Genomic DNA, 19,307 nt, shown 5'->3' with positions numbered 1-19,307 from the left:
CCCATTTGAACATTAAAGAGAAACATACTTTACACAGAACATGGCCCTATTTATTAAAAAAAACCAAACCAACAAACTAGTTTTCATCTTTTTTATTCTACAGGTTGGCAATGTTCAGTTAAAGTACATTCTTCTTTCTTAGTTCAGACACCATATCTTAGTATCCACCAAAAAGACAGCTGGTATCCATCTGTCTGTGCCCAATGACACTTACACTGCTAACTTTACCTTTTTTAGCTGCTTGTTCCCTCCTCTTCTTTCATGTATCACATGCTGTTCACTTCACGGATGTGTACTTTCTTTATGCATGCCTCAAATGCATCAGTTCTTAAAATTAGTTTCCAACAGTGGTAAAATAAATGTGTTTCAGCCCATCAGTGTAGGTTCCCAACACATCATCACAGACTTTAGGGGGAAAACAAATCCATTCATGTATTTATTTACTCACACAACAAGGTTAACTTGAGAAGATCCAAACTGGGACATTTGGCCTAAACAACCTCAGATCTGGGCACTGAAAAAATCTGCGCCTCTCCTAGCACTACTGTAGTCACTTCAGGACAGCTAAACATTCCAGCACTGCACAAGCCAAACGTGACAGTGGGGGTAACTCAGTCAAATACGGCCAGATCTGTTTGTCCAAGTTCAGTTCTTGAAGAATTCAGACATATTCTCTCTATGAGGAAGAGTCTAGGTATCTAAGCAGGGTCTATTTACTCAGCATTTTTATTTCCCTGCAGTACCTTTTAAAGATCGTAAGTAAGCTCAATATAATTTTTCTTACAATAAAAAAGCAATATAAAACTGTAATAAGTAAAGCAATATAAAAAGTGCAGTATATCTATGGGAAAAGCTACTGACATTTACACTTGCACTATTTCAAGATTAACTTGTGAAATTATACACTTGCAGTTCTACAGTACTCAAGAAATAACAGACCTGCCAGTTCCCAGATCTGGAGATCATAGACTTAGCAGAGAACAAAACATAAGATTGTTGCGCCCCAGAGGGACCCCTTTGGTAAATGACAGCAAAGTGGACTACAAACCATTTCAACCTTGAAGAAATCCAACTACTGATGCATTGTGCTGAATGCACAAAGGGCTGTGCCAGTGTTTGGTGCTGTAGTAGGCTGCAAGCAGCACCCCAAGTCAAAACGTTCCGAGATCGGCTGCTCTCCTGAGCAAAATTAGACACAATGCCTTTCCAAGATGGATGGATCTGCCACTCCAATCATACTCAGATGAAGTAGGCTGAAACTTTTAAGTGTAGGGAAGTGAGAATTTTAATCTCTTACCAGAAGAAGACGTTGAAATGTATTCCTAACACATCTAACTGATAGCACTTAGACAAAACCTTTGGAGGTTTTGGTGTTTGGGTTTTGGGGTTTTTTGAAGGGACAGAAACAAGAATCTAAAGGAGAAGTTAAAAGGATGTCTCCAGTCTTACCCAATGTCTCTTTTAGAGGCTGTTCCCTACCAACTGCTGCAAAAAGTGTTGTTCCACCAGTCTCAGACAAGTATGAAGGGAAAGATATCAAGGTGCCACAAATGAATTTTCATGGTTGCCACCTTTCTCTCTTGAAACTTCCTCCCACAACACATCTTAAAAAACATGTAGTATGGAGATAATTTCACCAATCAACTGAGTGCTATATTTCTACTCAAAAAGATTGTTACCTTCTATCCATTACCAGGAATTTGCCTGAAATAATCATCGAAGCAGCAATATAGCAATTACATAGAAGGTCCTTCCAGGAAAAGTCTCCCTACTTTAGGAAAACCACAGCAGAAGTACCAAGCACTAGAATTAATCAAACTGCTTTTTAACTGTGGATGGATGAAATTTTGAGTTTTCTGGAGGCCTTTTTATAGTAGGCTTATATGTTAAAATCTAATGAATCTGAGAATGAATACAGTCGTTAAAACTTTCCAAGATGAGATTCACAACCTCTTGTTGTAAAATAGCAATGAAACCTTCTTCAACTGAAGATGATGTTTTGAAGAATGATGTTTCCTAGGGTGAGATTAGAACTTAGAAAAACAAGCTTGCTTAATAGCACCCTATTTCAAATCCAAAAGGAATTTCTCTGCATTTGGTGCGTGAGAAATGTCAGCACAGACAACACTTCCCAAAGTAGTGAAGTTGCCTATTAAAAAAATTCATTAGTCAAGCCTCAGAATTACCACAGTCAACTTGAAACCAAGTTGTGAACGTGAAAGTATAGCATTTGCTGATACACATTTTACAAATGGCAAATTTAGAAACAAGATTTAGATTTTGCCTGCTCAAAACATCTTAGAATCAGAGAATCATTTAGGCAGGCAAAGACCCTTAAGGTCACTACAATAAACCTAACACTGCCAAGTCCACCATTAAACCATGTCTCAAATCATCACATCTATACTTCTGATGCTGAGCAAATGCCCCAGCTGCAGTTTGCTAGGAGAGGTCCTCCTGTTTCTGCAGCACTTACGTTTTCTGCAATTTGCAAGGCAATTGCCAAGACAATGCTGCGTGTAAAGATTCAGCCTACAGCTAATATGTCTTGGACCTGGATTTGGCCACAATGTAAAACTCAGCAATCCACATAAAATGAAACAGGATATTTCCATTATTTGGTCCCCAGTCTCTTGCAGATTCCCTCTAATCTCACTGCAGATCTTGCAGGCTGTTATTAAATCTACAGAGTATCAAAACTTCCACAGACAAGAGGGAAACATTTTGCAGCTTCTTGAAAATACTCTTTTGCTTGCAGCCTGAAGCTGTTTGATTGAAAGCTGGAGTGTCTGCCCACCTTGGCACGATTTGCACCAGGATACGTGCACAGTTACACACTGCTGTGCAGAAATCCCAGTGCCACACTGTTGTATCTTTGCTAGAAGTAGCAATAGCTGCATCCACTAAAAGAATTTCCAGTGTGTTGCTTCAGCCCATTACTTTGCAAAACAAACACTGCTTTTTGGCAGAAATAGAAGTATGATAGCCAGTTAAGGAAGGAAGGAAACAAGGAAGAACAGACAGCAGGGAAAAAAAAGAAGCTGATAAAAGCAGAAGGGAAAAGAAACATCAACAGAAACACATCTTCAAGTAAGACTGAATTTACAGAAGCCGCAGAAATACAAGCATCTCAAACTTCTGAGAAGTTAATGAGTCCTGCAGGGCCTCAAGGCATTGTTGGCAGAGACAAGAAAGCTGCATCTCCTGCTGCAGATGCAGCCAGGTGTGAGAAGATCCTAAACAATAGGTGTAACCCAGCTGTAGGATCTGCTGATGGGAGTTTCCCCTATCTTGGCGAGCCCCAAGGTGCAGCACCAGGTGCTCACCAGCCTACCCAGAGCCTGTGACCTCCAGCTGTGGGGCACAGCTGTGGGCAGCATCCAACCACAGCTCCCCTGGCATGCAGTCACTGGCATATCTACCCCTTCCTCCAGAGAATTCTTGTGTATTTGGCCTCATCATGCAAGCATCTTGCAAGATACTAGGAAATCACGTTTTCTTTCCCCCAGAGGAAAGGAATAGGAAGAAAATGTAAGTTTAAGCCATTTCAGTTACAGGAATGGGAACACCATGGTCTTCATGACTAGAAACAAAACTGAAGCTAAAAGAGTTGGTTCTATTTACAGAAGTGGGGCAAAAAGAGGGTAACAGCTTCATTTTGTTCTCTGCTGCAGTGAATCTCAGCTGCAAACTGATCCCAGGGGAACAAGATATTGGACTGATTTCAGTTAAGAACCCAAATTGTGAGACATCCTCTGTGTGTGATCAATGACAACTGAATAAAGCCCTGTTTGATTAATTCATTGATTCACATGTGGATGTGCTACAGTAACACCAGGGATCTGCTCCTTTTGCCCAGGTGCTGTGGCATGAGGGGTTATGCCCACCACGAAAGTCCCCAAATGGAATTTGTGAAAAAATCTCTTTTGTAGTGTCTTCAAAAAATAAAGATCAAGGCATGCACCTTTAGGAAGAAGACATGTTTAAAAGCAGTGAATAAATGCTTTTCCAAAGACAAGCATGAAAAACAGATAACCAGAGACCAGGGACCCATTGTAGGTACTGATTTTACAGCATAGCACTACAACACTTTTTCCTCATTTTCAGTCTAGACCTTTGTTCTACTTGTTTTTTCCCTAGAAAACAACCAGCTTATACCTCCTCTCTAATTAAGTTACTTGCCACAAGCTCCCTTGTCCCTCATTGAGCTGGAGACACAGAGGGCTGAACGCCAAGGACTTCTCACCCCTTGGGTTAGTGCACCTTGGAAGGCCTTGGCAGAATCTCTGAGTTGTTGATGCTTTCCCCCTTCTGCCCTAAGTCTCATTATTGCAACAAAAAACAACACTTGGAGGCACCTGCCCAAAATATAGGTGACTTGTTTGTCCACAAGTCTGTAGCTAAGATCTGTGGGTGCCATGGCCTGACAATGATGGGCTTCTACCCAGGGGCAGACGGTTCAGGAGTGAAAACTTTGGCCAGCTGGATAGAACTTCACCTCACTGCTTCATATATAAAAATCACAACAGGCTATATGTCTTTTCCATCCTAGTCTTTTCCTTTTTAATCAGAAAACTAATTTTCTATTTAACTGATACTTCTCATGAGAAAAAATGTCTTGTGCAATAGATACTCTGGTCAAGGAAGGCAAGAGGTCAGCTTGACTGAGACAGAATGTTTTCTTTGATTCACCCTGCAACACTTAATCAATGGCATAAAATTTAAAAAGCACTTTCATCCAGTATGTTGATTTTTTTACATAGACCCAATCCCTCAAAAAATGTAAATGTAACCTGATACAACACATATCCCTTGGAGACAAACTTTATGAACTGGGCTATGGGAGAAGTTGTCCATTCAAAATGTACTGAATAGGGATAATGAATACAGCAGCATGAAAATACCTTTAGAATTCTAATTAAAGTTAGCATAATGATATACTCATGGTTATTACAGAAAGCAAAATATTACAGTTATTAGAAATGAAGAAATTATTTTTGGCCAAATATTGCAATGTGTTTGTTTGAAGTTTTTTGAAACAAAATGCTTTTAAAATTCTCTTCTGTAAAGCAAAAAAACAAATCTAACCTTTTGTTCTTTGATAAAAAAATTGCTTCTAACTCTACCTCAACAGGAGTGTAGAAAAGTACATTAGTATTTTTGAACCATACAAAATTGCTGCAATTTCTCAGAAGATAAGTACCTCAGATGCTATCAAGGTGTACATAAGGTCAAAAACTAATTAATGACGATAAAGGAAGTTTTTGAATACTCTTATGAGGACCATCTGTTGTAGAGTGAATATGGCTCTTCAAGATTAGTCTACAAATGCTGAGCAGTAGAAAGAGGTGTCTGGATTAAGTCAGGAATATTAGACCCCTGTTATATTCAAAATTTTCAGCATTTTTTAAAAACCGTATGCAGCCCATGACAAGCCCTGCACTGAGAAGTTTAGTGTCACGGTAATCATGTGAAAAAAACCCTGATGGGATGTGGGTACCTAAACCCAAGCATGCAGTTCTCTTCCAGACATCCAAGGTATCTGAGACAATCCCACCTCCCTGGGGACCCCAACACTTCAGCTGCAGCAGCTGGAAGCCAACCAGAGTACCAAAGGACGTGAAGGCTTGAGGAATTCTTCAGCAAATATTCCTACCTTAGGTCATCCATAGAGAGATGGTGTGAGGAGCAAACCTGGAATTCATTTCTTTGCTCCTTTGTGCAGGTTACCATGCAATACAGGCAAAGTTGTCCCCTATCCACATTTTGGGTTGTCACTTCTAACACCTGAATTTGTACATTGGTACCAGTAAGGAGCTCCTCCCCAGCTGCAAAGGCTTCAGTGCCTGAAGATGAAGAGAAGGTGTCCCCCCGCCTTCCTGGCTCATTGTTTGTAATGCCACTGCCATCTCAGGTCCCTGATCTCATGAGCAGAACTACTGATCCTTCCCACACCACACCTGCTCATGCAGCACATACTCACCTGACATATTTTACAAGAGCCCTTTTAAAGCAAGGTGACACCAATGAGCATTGCTCTCAATTTCATAAACTGCAGCTTTTTAGGAAGCGATTTCCAGGTTCAGCCATCTCAGCACTGCAGACTGAACCTAGAACAATGCTGGCCACTCTAAGCTGTGATGTCCTTGCTCTGAATTGGAGCCCTGGATTTCAGATTTACCAAATCCCTTCATCTTAAAGATGTTAAGAACTCTGTTGGAACCTGATTGCTGGCTTCCATGATTGGCAGTGGGCACGAGTTTATGCACCTCACTGAACATGAGTTTAAATGATGCCACTGAACAGATGTATGACATGAAATAAATCACTTCATAAAAATCCCTGGAGTTCTTGCTAGTGTAAAACTGAGATCTGGCACATTTTGAAGAGCACTAGAAAAATGTTTTTATCTGAATGGCAAATAATAGATGAATTCATGCTTAACTTGCATTTTTCCATTTTAGAAAAATTAGTTTAAAAAAACCAATCACAGCAGCACAGTAATGATAATTGCAGCTTAATTACCCATAACTGATTCTTTATGCCCTGAAATAATTTATTCTCCTTTTATACTTGTCTCTGATATCCATTAGAGTCATTACAGCTGTGAGTCTATAATTACATATTTTGCATTTTAACATTCTATGCCAGTATGTGCTCTCTTCTTATCTTTCAGCTAATTTCATTACTGAAACACCAAGAAAATTTCCACATAAATTTTCCAGAAGGTTTGGGGGTAGATCTAGCACTTAATGAAGCCTAGAGAGACAGTCCTTAGGACAGAGCTTTTGTAGGTGCCCACCAGTCTGGCTTTGCCAACTGCTCTTTGTAGGCTGCACCATGGTGGGATCATCAGGGCAGGAAATCTGCCTTCAGGTTTGGGATCACACGTCAGCATTAGGTGGAGGTTAGGACACAACTGATTGGGGAAGAAAGGTTAGATAGTGTCTATGTTTTGTTTGAAGACAAAGCTGAGAAAGCTCTTGACAAGGCTCTTCTAGGAGGACCCAGGTCCACTTCTGCCTGGTGGCAGCACCAGTAGGAGGCACAGGATTGCCAAAAGCCAGGACTTTTCCTTCTTGCAAGTAAGCATGCTCCATGCCAAGCTCTACATGCACGTGTCCTTTAGCAGTGGTAGAAAATTTGGTAAAATCATTGCAATAAAGCAGAAAATGTGCTCTTTGCTCTCTCACAGACCTCACCTTGCTAAATTCCTTCCTGTCTCAATTATCAAAAGGTTAGTCACATCTGGCTCAAAAATGTGACCGTGTGGGCCACACTCTACTTCCTTCACCCATACCCAAAGAGGCCAGGGTGGTTTAATGGTTGACTTGAAGAATCCTAAAACTAAAAACCTCTTTTCCAGCTATCCTTTTGACTCACTAAAAGCTGCCAAACACATCATTTACTCTTTCAGCTTTGCCTGTTTGTAAGACTAGAGTCTTGCTAACTATACTGACAGGATTCTAACAGAAATTGACTGTAACCTCCCCATGACAAGAGCTAACACAAGCAGCATTTACAATCCCTTCACTCCCACAGCTGTTTCAGAGACAGAAATGCATTTTTGTTTTTTCTACGGGTAAATGGTCTGGGCAAAATTGCTTGGGAGATGCAAATATTAAAATAAAATGGAAGTATGGCAATGCCTTTCAATGGACAAATTAAGCTGAATGACAAGCACGAGATTGGGCAATATAAATTTCACACAGAGGGCAAGTAAAATCTGAGCCGCATGCAGCAATTGGAACAAATCAATCTGATTTTCCCATGCCAGATATTTACCCCATAGAATCAAAAGAGCCTGAGAATGAAACATTAAAGTGAATTTCCTACTAGAATTTAACAAAGAAAGTACCCTGTCATTTCCTCAGCTGGAAAGGGCATATTTTGATTGAGCCGGGGATTTATTTTCTTAAACAATGAAACACCTTCCTCCCTCCTTCTCTCCCAAGTTTATTATTGTTTAGACCAAGAATGGGATAAACCAGTAAGATAAGGAGAGTAAGATTATCAGTATTTCTGGGGCAGAGTTTTTACCCTTTAAAAGCTTATGCTGCATGGAGCCACACAATCCTGGAGTGAAAATTAGGTGACTGCAATTATTACCTGATATTCAACTTTAATTCCCCCAACCAGTAACCTTCATAGCAGTCCAAGTGGCTACAGTGGCTGTGCTAGTTTTGGCCTGAGGCTGCATTCTCACACCTCCCCAAGCAGCACCAACAGAGCAGTGTGTAAAAAGAAAGTTTTTTAAAAAAATTAAGTTAAAAGAAGACAGAAAAAGAAAAGAAGCTTTCCTGCTTTTAATGGGTTGACATTAGGCCAAAAGCTGTGTGCTGGAGCTCAGCAGTGAATTTGTACATACTGGAAGACAGCAAAATTGAACGTAATTACAGCTGCTGAGCACACACAGCTCTTTGAACCTGCATCTCTTCACACACCCCAATAAAGTTCAGCAGGCCAGGGACACCCCTCATGTGAAGCTGGAATCTCAGTCACAAAGCATATTCCTCACAGGCAAAAGAAGTCGTCTCACAGTTAAGTTCCCAGCATTGTTTCTCTGCTGGGCTGGTTGGGATTCCCTGGCAAAGTAACAGCCAGCAGCAAGTAGCCCAGGCTGGCCATGACAACTGCTCGCTGAATACCGCTTAGGCAAAGCGGCACCATTCAGCGCTGGTATTTCTTCAGTGATTTTAGAAAAGATTAACAGCTTTGGGCTGAGATGCTGGAGCTCACAAGGCACTGGGCCATAAGGTAGAAATGCAGTGCCATTACTGCTACTGTATTTGTTGCCACGGAGCATTCTGAGACTGCGGAGTCTTGTGTTGAATGCATGGTGCCAAGTCCCCTCTCTGCCATCAGCTCTTTTCTTGCATTTGAAGTTTCTGCAACTTCAGCCTCTTTTCAGCAGTATTACAGTCCTCATCCCAGACCACAACATGAATACAAACAGAAGAATTAACAAAGTCTCTGCACAAAACAGGACTTTATCACCTTCACATACAGTTCTGTACAATCCCATTGCTCTAGCACATGACTTTCAGTAACCTGCTGAAAAGGGTTGGCTGTTATCTTTTCTAATTTGGATTTTTGTTGCTTCGATCTCCTGGGTAAGTGTTCTGCACTTTACTAATATTTAATTTGCATTTTTAAAAGCTTTGAAAAAAAATGTTTCAATTTTGACATTTCTTTCGCTGGTTTGACTAATTCAGTTGTTAATTTTTAAGATGCACATGTTCCTTTGCTGCACTGTTTGTTCTCTTCTGCCCAATGGACATCCGTTCCTCCCTTACAAAGTAAAACTGTGTGTGTCTCTCACCACAGCTACCTACGCAAGCCCCATAGAGGAATGAGATCTGCTACATGGTTTCCAATGCTCTTATCTTTTTTTATTTCCTTCTTACTGCAAATCACCATAATTGTGCCTTTCTTCACAGAAGCACAAAGGTTTTCCGTGTTCTCCTTTGCCTCTGCCAGCGCCTGCTCCAAAATTCACATCTAGGGTTGGCACTTTCAGCTACTTACTGCACACTGGAACAAGCATCAGCTCACATCTGTCTTCACAGCCAGCTAACAGTGCTCACCAAACTGCACCTAAGCATGTTTAACAATGGGTCAGGGATGATTGAGGAAAACCAGCAGCTCTGAAGCAGCAACTGGAGTGGAGCCAGCAGGAACCTGACCAGCAGTTGGCTAGTCCTGAGGTTTTTTAAGCTCAGTCAGTACCTATCCTTGCAGAAGCAGAAAAGCTGTGAGGCTCATGGATTTCAGATACCTTTGTCTACAGGAAGCAAACGAAACCCTGAAACATTTTTCAACTTGCACCACATCCCATGCCTTCTGCAGATGAGAGTGAAAGGAAAGGCAAGACAGAAGTCTGGGACCACAGACTTCCTCCTCCTTCTCCTCCTCACAGAGACCAGCCTATTCGGAAGGAAACGTCTACTGCTTATCTCCACTGCAGAAAACAGACACAGCCTGTGGTGGAAAAACATGGGCAAAGCCCAAGGGACACAGTGGGGGTGAAAACAGCAACTTTGCATCAAACCTCCTCAGTATTTGTGGCTTACAACTTGGGAAGCCTGGCTTTTTTGGAGCCACGCTTTTATGCCATGCAAGAGTCCAGCTCAGGACTGCTGTTCATTGCACCCTTGAGAATAAGCAATGCCAGCTTACAAAAACCACATGCCTGAAGGCAGTGTGGCAGGAGGGCACGTTCACAGTGCACCCAAGTTCTCCTTGTGCAACTTCTTTCCGGGCCCACACTCACATTTCTAAGATTTTCACTCTCCTTTCTCTGTAAAAGCAGTAACTGCAATTCTCAAAAGAGCAACTGCACCGGAAGATTGGGCTTTAAGAAAAAATCAAATAAAAAAACAAAACAAAACAAAAAAACCCCAAAAAAGCCCTTAAAACCCCACATTTATTGTCAAAGTCTCTAAATTATGAGATCTGACAATAAGTCTTTAGTTCTTCTGGTAACATGCAACTAGGCAACATGCAGCTTGATTTCTGCAGCCAGTAGATATTCAAAGTACTTTCCACATACAATAGGTGTCAATTTGACTTTATTTAAGGAAAAATGGGGAAAAAACAGTAATTTCCATAATACACAGAAGACAAGTTAGATAGCACTGCAAAAAAAAGGCTGAGTGTTTTACTTGTCACCAGTCTGCTTTGCAGCTCTACGATTAGTAATTTTAATGCAGTTTGTAATTTTGTATTATTGTTTAGCATCTTTATAATCAGCAGAGTTTGGGGTTATAAATCACAAAAAGTGTACTACTACTACTATGAAAAACTAAAAAACCCACAAAAATCACTTTCAAATAAACCATAAATATGTGATGCACATTAGTGTAACAAAACCATTTTTGTAAACATTTTCTCCAACATAACATGTGCATAAGATAAAAAATAAAAACACTGCAGTCATACAAGTTAGGGTTACTTTGACTTAAAGATACAGAAAATTATTACTTATTAAAGCTTAAAACTAAACCTAGGAGCTTTTCTTTTCTTCTTTGCTTACAAAAGCACTGTTTGAAGAGTTCGATGTTGGTATACGAAGTGGTTTTGTAATACTGTTTTTACCTTGCCATGTTGGCACTTCTGTGGAGGCAGAAGCTGCCAGATGGGCAGACCCACTGAAGGAAGGAGATTTCCACCCTCCCCCGGAGCCTCAAAACTTCAACAGCACATATCCATGACCTGGGCATCCCTACAGCACTGGAGCATCTTCCTCTAGGTGAATAGCATCAGCTTTCAAGGACTAGATTAATTTTGACCACATAGCACTGGAAGATTTAAATCACGCAGACTGACATTCGATCGAATCAGCTTCGGCAAACTACACTACAGGGCAGCTCTGTGATTACACCCATGTCTACCATCACGCTGCATTTCCGAGTCCCCTTTAGTCATTATAGTACAAAAGGTTGATCGTTCTTCTGGCTGACCACACCGGGCCCGAAAAGAACACATCCTTCACCTTCAACACTATCCAAAAGTCATACAATTAAAAAAAAATAGTTCTAGGTATTCCTCCGCCAGCAAATGTAAGGCTTTCTTGAGTTTTGATTCTTTTTGGGGGGTGGGGGAGTGGGGGTTGCTGTGTGCACACGCATGCGCTGGAGGTACGCGTTTACCGCTCGCTTTTCGACCATCTACGATGTTCGAAGGAGAGTCTTCAGCAGCAGCGCTGACCGGGGTTGAAGGATTTACAGCAGTCAGATTTGACACCAAAAGAAGGGTCTGTTGAGTCTGAGCTTTGCACACTTGGTGCTCTTGGCTCTTAATTGATTGTGTGACCAGTCGCTCGAGCCATCAGCTTGACTGAATTGAAGAATATGTGTTTAAAAAGCCCTACCTGTCATGCCATGAAGGAAAGTTAACCACAGCAGAAGACAAAGCCCATGAAACACTGAGAGCCTGTTCACTGAATGAACAGCTTAAGGCAGCTGTCAGCAAAGTACCCCACCAAAGGAATTAAGGAAAAAAAAAAGAAAAATAAAACAAAAAGGAAAATGGCTGAATTGTGACACTGTGCATTATTACAACACCAAGAGATTATTATACACTCAAGATTTCTCAAGTAATGAACATGTAGCCACTAAACAAATTATTACTCTCAAGACATTTATTAAAAATGTCAGAACTTATTCATAAAATAAAACTGACTTAAAAAAAAAAAAAAAAGAAAGGAGAAAAGCCAGAGCTGGGATCTTACATCTAAACACAGGTATACGCTGTTTTTCTGAATAAGCAGTATTAACTACATTCTTAAAAGAGTTTTAGTGCATTGCATTCTTAAAAAAGAAAAATATCACCGCCCCAAAATGTTTCCTACAACATTTAACAATTTATAGAACTAGCCTAGTTACTTTTAACCTGCCTGTTACTAAGCCCATGTGTTAGAAGAGTGAAACCTCTGGTTTAGGCTAAATTCAGACTTCTATTAAGGACGAAATTGGCTTAAAAAATGCTTGCTTTACCAAATTTTGTAAGCAAATTACATTAATCAGTGTCTCACTGCCATACCACTATGACTATTGCCCCAACGGACTACTCTCTCCTCCTGCTGAAACTTGCTATGCAATAACAGTCAGAAACCTTTCAATCTGGTAGTTTTGGTATTAAGATTAAATTAGACATTAATGGTTTTCTTCTAAAAACGTATAAACTAAACCACCTCTTTTATTTTATGCATTAAAAACAATGAGGTAGGCACAAAAAAATAAACATATGTAGTTTGGATTTTATTTCTCTTTTTTTCTTTTTTTTTCTTTTTTTTTTTAGTTCTGCGAGTGCAGACTGTGGTAAAACTGTTGTTGCACTTCTAGGTTTAAACAAAAATTAAACCTTTAACTGAGGCAGTGCTAATACTGTGACATAACCAAGTTCTGGCCTAATACAGAATCATTATAGAAAATGAATTTTTTTTTTCCTTTTTTTTTTTAAATCACCTGCACATGTTTCAGGCAACACCTGGTACACAGAAAATGACTAAAGTTATTGGCCAGGCCAAAATAAAACTGCAGAAACAACAACAAAAAAAAACAAAAAAAACCCAAAAAACAAAAAAACCAAAACCCTAAGAATTCCACCCCAAGACCCTTCCCACCCTCCCTGTCCCCAAGAAGAAGATATCCTAGTCACTGTGTCTTTCACATTTTATAAATATTAACTTCTTAAAACCTGCACCCTCCTCTTTGTCCACATATTGTCACATTACAAAAAAGAAATGTCAATTAAATACATTGTTAACATTACTAGACTAGATCTGCCCTCTGTTTCAGCCAGTCTGACTCTCTACACCACTTCTCACCTTCTCTTGCCTGCCTCCTGTCCACTCAACAAACAGCATGTTCATGGTAAGCCTGGTTTGTTTTTCTTCCTTTTTTCCCCCCTCCTCTGTTTTAACACTAACAAACAGAGTCCTTCAAATCCTAGGAACACTGGAGCTGAAGGGAAAAGAAGACCTGTAGCTTTCTAGCGTGATCCCAAATCTCAAAGACATTGTAGCACCTGATGGCAATATCTTTACAGCACCAGCTGCCTTGCAGCCTCAGTTGAAAAACATAAAGAAACCTAACACCAGTGATGCCTGCACACACATTTACACAGAGTGCTGCACTCGTGCAGGTCTGTACTCCAGTTGAAAATAATTCCAAGTTATGAAGATCTCAGACTCTGGATGTCAGCAATTCCTCTCCAAATCCCACTGCTTCTACCAGCTCAGAAGTGAAGTCCTGCCAAGGGTCATGAAATAGACTTGACTGCTTCCACCCGACCGCACGGAGGCAAAGAAAACCTGCAAAGAAAAGAGATGGGCAAATTCAACAGGTAGGATTCAACAGCAGTGGTTCCAATGCGTCTTCACTGTCCCAGGTGATTGCAGTACAATTGCAGTGCTGGTCTGGGCTGGTGGGGATGGAGCTGATGCTGCTCACAGCAGCAAGGAGGGTGCAGGGCTCTGCGTCTGTGTTAAACAGTGCTGTTAACACATCACTGATTTGGCTACTGCTGAATAACCCTTGCTGAACAGTATCAAGGGTTCCTCTCCAGCTCCCTCACCCCTAAAAGGCCAGTGGACTGGGATGGGCAAGAGGCTGGAAGGGGAAAATGCTGGGACAGCTGACCCAAACCGACCAAATGGATGTCCCCTAACATACAGCATCATGTACACCAATAAAAGCTCAGGGAAAGGAGGGACATTGTGATGATGACATCTGTCTTCTCAAGCAAGCACTATGTGTGGAAAACATCTGGACATCCACATGCCCATGGGAGACTATTAACTCTTTATTTTGTCTGGCTTGCAAATAAAAGCTGTTTTATTAAACTATCCGTATCTCGATTCATGAGTCCTTTTGCCTTCTATTTTCTTTCCCTTCCATGGGAAAGGGGACAGAGCTTCAGGCTGTGGCTGGGTGTTTGGCTGCTGCTCAAGGTCAACCCAACCTGAGTACTCAACTGAAGTACAAGTTTATCATCTTGGCAAAAAGCTGGGTGGGAGGGAATGTACCTTGTCGTTGCGTTCACATAAGAATTTGAGTCTTTGTGCCCTTTTGTGCATGAACACACCATCCAAGTGTCCAGTTTCCACCGACCGTATCTCAATAGCTTTTTCTCCCCAGCCCATGATCTGGTTAGATCGGATGTATGCTTTGGAAAGAAAACAGCACATTAGGACGAGGACAACAGGAGGAATGGAAAAAGCACGGAATATCCTGACACAGTCCAGTTGAAAATGAGCTGCATGTGCGTTATTGTAGCTACACACATGTTCAGAGTGCTATTTCTGGCCTCAAAACACTCAAGACGCCTAGAAAATACCTTTTTTAAATTTTAATATTTTTTGCGTGTTTTCTATGTTATATAGTTATTCTTTGAGCATTCATAACTTTATAACCTTTAATTAAACGAAGGGAACATTGAGTTATACACAGGCCTTTTCTTCTAAGTCTGGGACAAAGAGACATATTAATTAGGTGTTGACTAGGAGAAAGCAGAAGCCAAGGTTTAAATAGACTAAGCTCATCCACAACAGTGTGTCCTAAGCACCAGCTCTATGTCTTATGTGTTATTTTCCCTCCTTGATGAAGCTTGTCAGCAAAAGCAAAGAATGAGAGGGAAAGGTAAAACTAGAAAAAAATGATCAGCCTCTCTTAATAGGAGTAACAATTGAAAAATTGATCTCCCTGAGAAAGTCAACTGAAAATAATTCTGTGTATCTCATGAGACGTTCACATTAAGCTCTCAAAGTAGAAATATTATTATTATTATTTGACATACTGCATCCCTTTGTGCACAAATAAAACAATAAATCAAACATTTTTCCTTAGAGTGTCACAGGTAACCCAGATTAGTAGTAGCATGAGGAAAAAAATTCTATTTTTGATAGCAGTGAGAAAATGAAATAAAAAGTAAAGTCACCAGCATTATAAAAATGTATATTCACAAAACAATTTGATGGACAGTCTTAGGAGTGCTGTGAAAAATAACATAAGGGAACTTAAGGAAGACTAAGCTGTTGCCTCTGATTTGCATGCATACTTTACAGAAAAATAAAAAGGACTTCCTAGACAGCAGAATTAAAAAATATCTAATTTTACAGTACTTTCCTTTTATATAACATATCCATATTAGTTTTCTATGTAATTAAAAAAAATTTTCTACGACAATAGAATGTACACCAACAGTGCATATACCATCCCAATGGAAAATGATTTCTTTTTAAATATCCCACTAGTGCTAACTGGGCCAAATAGTAATTAAAAATTGCCAGGTGAGATGTTCAGATGGTGTTGGTTGCCTTAGTGCCATTTACTATTTCACAAGCATTCAAGTCTCCAAAGACTCTGGAATTTGCCAGCTGATATATTCTGCTTGCTTTTAGATCTAGTCAAGAGTTAATCGGCACAGGAGGGAACATGCTGTGCATCTAACTTCTTTAAATTTCCTCTTGCATCGTTGTTCCTGCTGCCCAAACAGCTATCAGCAATCATCTCCCAATACATGCAGCCATCCCACAGCTCATAAAATGCAACGTGCTTGCCCAACAAAAGGAGAGTGTCACTACAGCCCATGCTTTGTTCTGCATGGAGTTACAACAGCATAGGCAGGACGGATTATTGTGTGTACTTGTGTACTATACTCATTGTTCCCACTCTCAACCTTATTTTGAGCTAGAGAGACGAGGGAGAATGGTGCTAAGAGAGATAACAAATCTGCAGGTGAATTAAAGACATCAAATAAGGTACACCTTTTGTTATCTACACAGACTTGCCCATAATATTTTTACTCATCTGCCACTTTATATGCCTTTATACCGAAAGGCAACTTTGTGACTGTGTAGCAAAAATTCTGCAGCAGCCTACAGAGATCACAGTGAGTTTTTCAATCATGAACTCCACAACTTGACTGTTTGGGTTTTATTCACAAAAACTTCAGCACGAAGTAGATCCATATGATTACTCTTCCCTTTGCACAGCTGTTTTCCAGAAATAATGCAGCAGCACACTCGATGTTCCCTCCTTCTGCCCATGTGCACAGACTCACACTCCCTAAGAGCACATTGTACATGGCTCACCAGAGGCACTTACCAACTGAAGTTGGCATTTCTCCCCACTGCAGAACCACATCCTTGGTTATCCTTCCGTATGTGTTGACATAAACTCCTTCATCCTCGTAGCAGACCAGTAGCTCCATCCCATCCGTGTTTGGGAGGATGATGATTGCATGAGGCTGGATACTACTCTGGATCTAGAGAGACAGAAGAGGAAGTATTTTAATGCTGCAGAGCCTGTGCTACAAGAAAGGAATGGGTTATTTTTGATTTTGGCTGACACATAAGGGATTCACAGAATCACAGAATGGCTTGGGTTGGAAGGGACATTAGAGACCATCTTGTTGCAAATGCACTCACTTTACAAGTGCTGTATCTGCTCCCCTCGAGCCAGATACCACAGTGACCAAGGCTGCAAACCCTTGGAGCAGAAATCCTCTCATCTTAAGGCAGACATCTAAACTGAGGAAAGATTAATTTCTCTGCAGGGATGCCCATTTCCTTCCACGCACAGAAAAGGAGCCCGGGGCAAGCAGAGCAGATGCAGACCTCAGATATACACACTGCATTGAATAGTGCTTGGGGCGGCCCATCTGACACCTCTGTGTACAATGAACAACAGGAAACCTTGGTAGCTAAGGTCACCTGGTCTTTGCCAACCCATCCTTGGGGTTACTGTGTCATTGGTTGTGTGGCTACTGACATTTGCAGGGCACTCAACCATTTAACTGAAACAGTCACACTGGTCCTCATCAGATCTGAGTGGGCAACTCCAAACCATAGAGACTATGAGGTGGGGACTGACAGTGAGACACAAACTCCACAGCACATGTGGCCATATCTGCTCAGACCCAATTTACCACTGCAAACATCTGGCAGTGATTCACAGGGACAGCCTGACACATTGGTCATTTGGGGAGAAGAAAGGGTTGGAGGCAGGGGTGTGATCCACCAGAAAGAAAGAGAAGAACCTAGACACAGCAGCAGCTCTTACATGTGTTGGTAGATAAATATCATAGACCGATCCTGAATCCACATCAACAGCATGGAAGCCAGCGCAGGAGCCATAGATCACTTTTAGTCTCTGACCCTCTTCTACGGTTAGATCCACCAGCAGTGGCTTATGTACCAATTCTCCAAATGACTGTGAGACAACCATCAGTGAGATTTATTTTACTGCTTAGAACAACAATGGGGTTCATAAAAACATGCTCACATGCACACATTGTGGGTTTATTCCTCCACATTCCTCTGGTCCCTAGACACCAGACCCATTAGGCTGACACATCTCTCATGAACAAGGACAGATTACTCTGCAAACTGCTGCATTTCAATCACCTAAGCTATTTTCTTAGGGTTTACTTGGTCCATTTGCTTTTTTAGTAAGAATTGTTTTCCCCAAAGTTCAAGGCAATTTGGCACTCTGCAGCACTTCGATTTGCACAACCCACAGTAACTGTCTGTAAACCACCCTGAAAATGATACTAAGTCAGCTAATTTCATTCTAGCAGTATTCAAAAACAGTCCCATAACATTGCTAAATTTCACTTTATGACTCAAAGAAGTTTAGACTCAGTCCACTTCTGTCCCATGTTTTATTAACAGAGAGAGCAAAGACTTGTGATATTGTATCATTATTAGTTTATGCTCAGTTATAATTTAGACCTTTAAATACATTGACTCTTAGAATTTAAAAAAAACAACCCCTCCCAAATTAAAATATAACACAAAGTTTGTGGAGGTTTATCAAAAAACTTGGAATATGGCCATGATACAATGTCAGAACATTTTTGAAAAAGAGATAACTGCAAGTGGTTATGAGAAAATGGCTGAAATATACTGTACCTTAAAGGCCATAAATTTATGGTATGGCTTTGGTGCCCATGCATAGACTTCCACAGAACTCTTCAATGCAATTACCAAGAACTTGATTCTTTCATATTTTACTGAAATAAAAGAAAACAAAAAGAATTCAGTGTAATTCCAAAGTCATTCCAGTTAGATCAAGAAAGAAGACAATTTATGTAAGTATGAAGAAAAACTGTAATTTTGAGAGTTTAGTAGCATAACATTTTAGGATTGCTACTTCTATGTAGTTTGATGCATTTATGCTATGAAAGTCATTACTCTTACTAGCAACTGAGCATGTCACCACCTTTAGAATTAACTAGTCAGTATATTTATTTCCACTTATTTTTTTCTACATTGGACAGTGCTTAATCATCAAGACAAGAAAAGCCATTTTCAGGGACATGCCAATAAAAGAAGGTCATGACTGTGGAAGAGTCCACTACCAGCAGTTCCAGTCACAGCACTGGCAGTACCAGTTTGAGCTGATGCAAAAATTACCCAGAGGAAAGGAGTAAGAAAGGAAAATTACAACATAATTTCAACTGCAAAAGGCAAGCTTGATATTGGAGCACTTTCCTTTGTCCCTAAAGTCTGAGATAACTCCTCTGAGAAGAAGAAAAAAAAAATTCACATAATTTATCAGAAATAAAGTATAGTTATAATAGTGATCCACGCTACTACTTGCTCTTTTCACTGTGCAGGAAAGCAAGACTGAACTGTAAGTGTTAAGGGACTTGACACTTCTTCAACAGACAAAAAAAAGTCTCTCAACAGCCACAGCTGTACTGACTAAAAACAGAGCTTTTGTTCTGTCTTGTCTAGCTTACAAGACTTCCTGGAATTTTTTCACAGGGAAGACGGGGTTATTGAACAAAACCACCTC

The 19,307-nt window shown here is 40.5% G+C and overlaps 1 protein-coding gene across 8 annotated transcripts in view; it reads right to left on the bottom strand.

The window, feature by feature from the left end:
• Positions 1 to 10,554: 10,554 nt before the first annotated feature.
• The window catches only part of MAP4K4 (mitogen-activated protein kinase kinase kinase kinase 4), a 163,764-nt gene continuing 155,011 nt past the window's right edge, over positions 10,555 to 19,307 (bottom strand). For all 8 annotated transcript variants that reach the window (XM_033051120.2, XM_033051119.2, XM_033051121.2 and 5 more), the window contains 5 exons: positions 18,419 to 18,519; positions 17,568 to 17,717; positions 16,611 to 16,770; positions 14,531 to 14,670; positions 10,555 to 13,816 (listed from right to left, as the gene is read on the bottom strand). In XM_033051120.2, the coding sequence (XP_032907011.1) occupies positions 13,733 to 13,816; positions 14,531 to 14,670; positions 16,611 to 16,770; positions 17,568 to 17,717; positions 18,419 to 18,519 (635 nt within the window). In that variant the 3' untranslated portion in view covers positions 10,555 to 13,732. The remainder of the gene's footprint in view (positions 13,817 to 14,530; positions 14,671 to 16,610; positions 16,771 to 17,567; positions 17,718 to 18,418; positions 18,520 to 19,307) is intronic.

This window comes from Catharus ustulatus, chromosome 2 (assembly GCF_009819885.2).
Source record: "Catharus ustulatus isolate bCatUst1 chromosome 2, bCatUst1.pri.v2, whole genome shotgun sequence".
NCBI classification, from domain to species: Eukaryota; Metazoa; Chordata; class Aves; order Passeriformes; family Turdidae; genus Catharus; species Catharus ustulatus.
This window is presented reverse-complemented; position numbering and strand designations above follow the sequence as displayed.